The following is an 8051-nucleotide window of genomic DNA, read 5'->3' on the forward strand; positions in this document are numbered from 1 at the left end:
CCTAAAACTCCTAGGGAGTTATGGTCTGGGCGAAAGCCTAGTTTACACCACATACATGTATGGGGTTGTTCTGCGCATGTACTAAAAGGAAACAGACAAGTTAGAATCAAGAACTGAAGTATGTATGTTTATTGGGTATCCAAAAGAAACTTGAGGTGGTTTATTTTATAATCCAAGAGAACAAACAAGTGTTTGTGAGTACAAATGTTAAGTGTCTCGAGGAAGATTATATTGTGAAACTAAAACCTTGTAGTGAAATGGTCATTAAAAAAAATGGCCGGCAGATATTCTGGTTATGTTCAATCAAGTAACTCCTACTTTAGATGAAAACCTTCCAAATGAAGTTCGAAGTTTACACGAACCTACTCCAATACTTCATCATAGTGGGGAGGGCAATTAGACCTCCGGAAAAGTTAACCCTTTAGGGGAAACTTTCTCTATTATATCAGATGATCAGGATGTAGATCCAATGAACTATACAGAGTTGAAGCAATTTTTGACATTGATTTGAGAAAATGGCTTGAAGCAATGAGATCGGAAATGGAGTCCATGTATTCCAACAATATCTGGGAACTAGCTTGTTGATCCACTGCCAAATATTAAACCTATTAAGAATAAGTGGTTATTCAAAAGGAAAATAGGAGCCGATAGAAAGGTAGAGACTTTTAAAACGAGACTGGTGGAGAAAATGTTTACTCAAAAAGAGGGTATCAATTATGAGAATTTTTTTCGCCAGTAGCCATGAAAAGTCCATTAGAGTCCTTCTAGTGATTGATGCTCATTATGACTATGTGATTTGGCAAATGGATGCAGAGACCGCGTTTTAGAACTTGGAGGCTTTACAGTACCTACAAGTTGAAAAAGTCCGTGTATGGACTTAAACAAGCTTCAAGGAGTTGGAATGTAAACTTTGATCAAACAATCAAATCGTTTAGTTTTGACTAATGTGAGGAAGAACCTTGTGTTTTACAAAAAGGTTGAAGGTAAGATGACTATGTTTTTGATCTCATATGTATATGATACACTATTCATTAGGAATGAAATAGTCTATGAGGACCAAACACTATATATTATTATATGTTTATACAAACATTTATATAGATAATATGGGTCTTAGAATAGTTGTTAAATGGCTTTGAAGGTTAGTGAGAGATTGTTGGGATATTTGGCATTTACAAAACTAATAAACATTTATTGTTTATACATGATGATTAAATACACAAATATTATTATTATACATATGGGTGAATTAATATCATATGATGAAATCATAAGTTCCATAGGTAATAGAATTAGAACAATCAAACATATGAATAGTCATATGCGGGAGATTTGATTGTATCTATTTGCTCACAGTTAGGGGTGAAGTCGGATGCTTCACTTATACGACTGTAATATACATAACTGCTATATGATAGGATGATGATATCTCAATCATTTGAGTATGACTCTAAGTTTGTATATTGGTGTAGTTACATGACTGACACTGAGGGATCAAAGTGAGAACACACTATAAATTCAATTCACTATTAAGGTTAGTATGCAAATCTCACTCTACCAATTATTCCCTAAACTTGAGAAATTGTGAAAATTCATTGTGTCTCAAATTTATTAATTTGAGACGTTAAAAACTAATGTATATTCATAGACTAGACTTAACGTTTTGGGTAATAAATGTAGGATGTCTTGAATCACGTATTCTAATAAAGGATCTACCACTCTACTGAGTTATGTATTAGAAAATTGTGACATAACTAATTGAGCTCAAACTCGGCCGGTATAAGAAATAGTTTCTTAATGCTCAATTAATGTTGAATGTCACATTGGGTCAATTAGACATGGGTGTGACAGTGAAGAACATATTCCCAATTGTTTAATTGTGAATACAAGTGAGGTGGAAGGACTTAAATTTAAATAATAGTAGAAAAAGACTTTCTTGTAAGATCCATGGGCTTTATTGTAAATATAGATTTGTTAATAGTCACTTTTCATTATTAAAAGATATATATATTAAAAGTGTTTTAGTATATCAAGTATTTACAAAATGAATTGTCTTTATTTGAGATAAGGCTTGAAATCTAAATGGGATCACACTACACACACTTATATTTTCAAAGTTTCTATATAATAAAATTTTTTTTGGTGAAAGGGACTTTTAGTCTTTCCAGAAAAACTACAACTACACGTAGGAGAAAAACAAAAGTGTTTTGTGGTGAATACTACTAGAAAGCTGAAGACTTACTTTTTGGATTCAGTTTTGAAAAACTTTTCTTTATTGTCTTTTTCCAATTTCAGTTTTGAAAATATTTATCTTTTAATTCATTTTTTTATCAAGAATAGATTAGCATGTTAAAAAAAGAATTAAACTTGAAGATATTTATCTATTACGTCTGTATTTTTTGATGGTTTTAGTGGTAAAATAAGATTGATACGTGGTTGGATATCAGAGAGTGTCAACAGCTTCCGTGTGCAACAAATTCACGCTTTGCTAACAAAGTCACAAATAGGTATTCATGATCCTCGTGTTTAAATGACCAATGAGTCATTCCGAGTTCAGACACATGTCACCATCTGTGTGGTTTAACTTGTCTCAATAACGTGACAGGAAGTCCAAATCGAATACTACATTACGCAAAGGGGGGTGGGGTTGGAACCTCGTACTATTAAATTATTAATCAAGTTCAATAGTTTAACTTTTTTTTTTCAAATGGAGCATTGAATTCTTCTTAGTACTTGCTTTAGATTGGGTTATCTGCCAGCCAGTTTAAGTGGTAGATCGCCACGGATCTAAATGTTGTCATATTTATGACTGGTTGCGAACTTGCTAGCTAGACTTGACAAAAAAAAAAAAAAAACAATTTCGTCCCAATATTTTGAAAACCGAAATGGTAATAAGTACTTTGTCCTAATGGGTTGAAATGGTCTATTGATACTTATTTAGCAAAAATTTTAATAAATTTTATAATTATAAAAAAAATGAATAAATATATGTTTTAATTTAGTATTAATTGGTATTATAAATCAAAATAGAAATATTCTACAAGAAACATATAATAGCACGTTGAGGACTACTTTGTTTAGGTGCTAAGTACTTAGGTTCAACCCCTAACACTAACAAATTTTCAAGAAAAACAAATTATACTTTGGTGGTCCAGTTTTTCTTAGTTTAAAATCGAACCGGTTTACCGGTAATTTCAGTTTTCACCACTGAACCGAATATTTACCGATTTCTATCGGATTCCGATTCAACCATCGGTCCAGTTCGATTTTCTAAATACTGTTTGTCTCCCAATTCTAAAACTTTCTGGTAAAAAAAGATCGATTTTTTTTGTGTATCCTAATGTGATTTGTATGAATGGTGGAGAATTAATGTGTAGAATCAATCGTAGTTGTGTAATCTACGATGACACCTGATAGTGAGACATGAAAAAGAAGAGATTTAGTAACCATGAATTTATTTCTCGTGTTTTTTGGCTGGAATTTTTATTTTTCAGTTAAGTGTATAAGTAGACCTTCTATGAAGTTCTGATACATGAAATGTGTATCATAATTAGTTGAAGTTCATTAAAGACTCAAATGTCTCAATTCTTCGTTGCCCACACTAACGGTTCAACCCCGGTTTAGCTTAGAGGGAGGGTCCAACAAAAAGTTCCAGTTTTTACCATACCGAACCAAAAATTTACGGGTTCCTGTCAACCCCGGTTCAACCACGGGTCCTGTCCGGTTTTCTAAACACTGCTTCTCCCCGAATTTCACAATAGTCAGTACTCAGTACAGCAATCCGGTCTTCGGAAAAAAAATATCGAAGATTTTGGTGTATCCTAACGTGATTTCCATGGCGATTTCCATGAAGGCTACACATCGTCATTGTGTAGTGTACGATAACACGTAATTGTGAAATGGTCAACTAACCATGAATTTATTTCTCACGTTTTGTCTTTGCTTGAATTTTTATTTCTCACGTTGATGGAATACTACTGATATTTCTTCTTCGTAAGTGTATATATAAGTAGACCTTCTATGAAGTTCTGATACATCAAATATATAAGTGTATATATAATAATTAGTTGAAGTTCATTGAAGACTAAAATGTCTCAATTCTTCGTCGCCCACACTAACAGTTCTACTCTGTTGCCACCAAGTAACAGTATCAATCAAAGGTATATTACCAGTGATCGGGTGACTTGCCATGTTCAAAGTAGTAATGATAGCAGTACAGAAAAAAAACTAATCAACTCAAACAATCAGGGAAATACCAAAAGAACATTTGGCATCCTGATTTGCTCGAGTCATTGCAGACTGATTATAAGGTGACTATTACTTACTCTCCGTTTGTATCATTTGGCATCCTGATTTACTTACTCTCCGTTTGTATCATTGTGGTGACATATACTTGAGACATTATACTGTTATGTGTTCTGTTCAATTGGCATTTTAATTACTTCTGCTAAACAGGAAGATGTTTTGTTATAATTTGATTCACAAGTTGGTGTAAACTTTGAGTACGTTATCCTAGTTTAGTCGTAATGACCAATTCAAACATAAGGAATATATATTCCAAAGTTTAAGATGATGACAGGAAAACTTTTTTTCAACTTTGTAGGAGAAGGCATGCGCTAGACGAGTTGAAAAGCTCAAAGAAGAGGTGAAAGACATGCTTATTGATGGCACAGTGGGTTCATTAACTAAATTGGAACTGATCGATGACTTGAACAGGCTTGGGGTTGGATACCACTTTGAAAAAGATATTAACAAAATACTGGACACCCTAAGCATCAACAAAGATGCATGTCCTAAAGATGATTTACATTCCACGGCCCTGTATTTCAAACTCCTCCGACAACATGGTTTTAAGGTCTCAGAAGGTAAAACGTTGCTTCACACGTTAACTGATGTACAGCATAGAGTCTATGGTTATTGTCTAATTGTTTTTAGTAAATCCAAATTTACTAAAAACAAGTTATTTTCGTTTTTATTATTTAAGTACAATTTAAAAGTGTTTAGAAGTCTAGTTTGTGAGTTCTAGTAGTCTTAGAAGGTTACTATTATGATATAGATAGATTAGGAAAGTGTTTCTTAGTGTTTTGGTACATAGGTTTCTAAGATGATTTGATGAAGTTCTCTATATAAAGAGTTTCATGGACAAAAATTCTAATAAAGTCTTCAATATTATCAATAAATTTATGTTTTAATTTATTTTTTTAATGTTCTAATGAACTTTTAATATCGCTTCGGCTACGTCATTAAATGTAATAGCCAACTATATATAACTAGATAGATAGAGAGAGAACTTTCATGCGGTATCTTAAAACATAATCTCATTCTTTTCTTTGTACGTTATTGAACACCTAAGCATTTCCCAATGTTGCGCAGTCTGTGGTTCTTTTCCTCGGAGAACTCAGAGCACATTGGTTTCACTCTCATGTTAACCTTTTTACCCTTACTTTATTTCATGTCAATGGTAGATGCGTTTAATGACTTCAAGGACAAGACTGGAAGTTTCAATCTGTGCTTGTGTCAAGATGTTAAGGGAATGCTGACTTTATATGAAGCTTCTCACCTTTGTTTGGAAGGTGAGAAGATCTTATATGAAGCCAAAGAGTTCACAGCTAAACATTTAAAGCTTCTAAATGGTAATATAGATCGAAGCCTTGCCGAAGAAGTGACTCATTCTTTGGAGCTTCCCTTGCACTGGAGGATGCCAAGGTTAGAGTCTAGATACTACATTGATGCATATCAAAGCAAAGAGGGAATGAATCCAGTCCTGCTTGAACTTGCTAAGTTGGATTTTAATATGTTGCAATCCATACACCAAAAAGAGCTAAAAATATGTCTAGGTAAGAATTACTGGAGCACTCTTGTCATTGGTATTTATGTCTGGAGTAGATCATATACTTTACTCGTTTTGTTGTCTATCAGGTGGTGGAAACATCTTGGTTTATCCAACAAACTGAGCTTTGCAAGGGATAGATTGGTAGAGGGTTTCTTATGGTCTGTTGGACTTGCTTATGAACCTCAGTACCTATGCTGTAGGGAATGGATAACTAAAGTTGTTTGTTTCATATTAACGCTAGATGATCTTTATGATAATTATGGTTCATTGGAAGAACTTAAACTTTTTACTGCTGCCGTAGAAAGGTTGGCGTCTACATAATATTGCGGAGGCTCATATCTAAATCAAGAGATTAGGCTTAATTGGTATCTGACTGAAAAGCTTCCTTCAGGTGGGATCTCGCCGCATTGGCACAACTTCCAGACTATATGATAACATGTTTCTTGGCTCTTTTCAACACAACAAACGACATCGTCTATACAAAATACAAGGCACGCGGGTTTAACATCTTACCACAGTTGAAGAAAGCGGTATTGCATCAGTTTAATCTACTTTTTAATTTTAATTTTTTTCATTTTAAATTTGTAATCCGTCTCGAGCTGAATTTATTGAGCACCAAAAAGAAGTACAGCTGAATTTATTCTTTTTTTTCAGTGGGCAGAGTTTTGTAAAGCAATGTTGGTGGAGGCAGAATGGAGTTATATGAGATACACACCATCGCTCAGCGAATACTTGGAAAATGCATGGGTTTCATCTTCCACAACCGTAGGTCTAGTCCATGCATTTTTTGGAACAGAGCAACTCATAACAAATGACATATTAGAATGCTTAGACAGAAATTCAGATCTCATATATTACTCTTCCATGGTTTTCCGGCTTTGCAATGACCTAGCAACTTCATCAGTAAGTAGACTATACGGTTTTGGAATGTTTGTTGACTTTTCCGCTTCTAACCTCTTTGAAAAATGATATTTGATTTAGGCGGAACTGGAGAGTGGTGATGAACTATCAGCAATCCAATGTTACATGCACGAGGCAAATACTTCGGAGCATGTTGCTCGTGACAAAATTAAAGGTCTAATCTCAGATGTGTGGAAGAAACTAAACAAATCGATCTATGATTCACCTTTCAAAAGTTCATTTGTTAATATTGCTATTAATCATGCAAGGGCTGCTCATACCTTTTATCAGAACGGAGATGGAGTTAGTGTTCAAGACCATGAAGCCAAGAAGCGTGTCACAGGACTATTAATTGAAGCTATTACTATCCAGAATAAGGAATCTTCGGAGTCTCTTGAACTTAAGTATACAGCAAATAGTAATTAATTAATCATCTCGTGACACGCGAATCCAATTAATCAATTACTTAGAAATAATTAATACGGTTTTCAATTACTTGGAATAGTAATTAAACGCGAATCCAAAGTAATAAATACGGTTTTGGAATAGTAATTAATCAATTCTTTCATGAGCATCAAACGCGAATCCAAAAAGTTGAGCTCTACCCAGCAGCTTACCAACATGGACACCAAGTTCTTCTAGCAATTTATCAGTAAGCAACGCTTAGAAAGAACGCAATATCCTGCTCTCCTTCAGACTCCGGCCAAGCGCACAAGGCAGTGTGGGGAAATGAGTAGTCCTTAAGACACAAAGTTTTAGCATATGCCAGCTTGTTGATTGCATTGCTTAGAAAGCTTCAACACCTACGTTAATGCATTATTATTCAAGTGAACTCCTATAGTGTATTATGCAATATGCATGCAGCATCTAGGTTATATGTGTCCAACACAACTCATCACATAACTATATCAAGACCTCAGTCAGGTCTCTTATATCAAAATCTCAGCCAGGTCTTGTAACGCTCACAGATGGAAAGACAGCCGTTACAATAATTCTGTAACGCACTAATTTATCCTCCATTTAAGCTCATTCAAGTCTCACATTAAAAGTCATGTGCTATAAATCACAAGTGAATTTACCAAGGAAAGGGGAGAAGAATCCTAGACATCTTCTCCATTATCATCTTCTTCATTCTCCATCTACCATTTTATTACACAATTTCAGTGAGGAACTACGTCTGACTTGATTCAATTTCATCAGAGAACTTAATACGTAGGCAGCTCGTGCTAATCCGAGCTCAAATCAAACACAATATTTTCCACCATTTTTTCCCTATTCCGTCATATTTGTAAGGTTCTACACAAAACAAGCCTTTACA

The 8051-nt window shown here is 34.3% G+C and overlaps 1 protein-coding gene across 1 annotated transcript; it reads left to right on the forward strand.

Annotated features, from left to right (window-relative positions):
* The first annotated feature begins 1129 nt into the window (after positions 1-1129).
* LOC147477438 (alpha-terpineol synthase, chloroplastic-like) lies at positions 1130-7665 on the forward strand. The gene is given in 8 exon segments (XM_086586012.1): positions 1130-1141; positions 4604-5025; positions 5374-5819; positions 5822-5837; positions 5920-6138; positions 6225-6363; positions 6488-6736; positions 6815-7665. Coding segments are annotated over 8 exon segments (1848 nt in total). The 3' UTR covers positions 7160-7665.
* The last annotated feature ends 386 nt before the right edge of the window (positions 7666-8051 follow it).

This window comes from Coptis chinensis, chromosome 9, assembly GCF_015680905.1.
Source record: "Coptis chinensis isolate HL-2020 chromosome 9, ASM1568090v1, whole genome shotgun sequence".
In the NCBI taxonomy this organism is placed as follows: Eukaryota; Viridiplantae; Streptophyta; class Magnoliopsida; order Ranunculales; family Ranunculaceae; genus Coptis; species Coptis chinensis.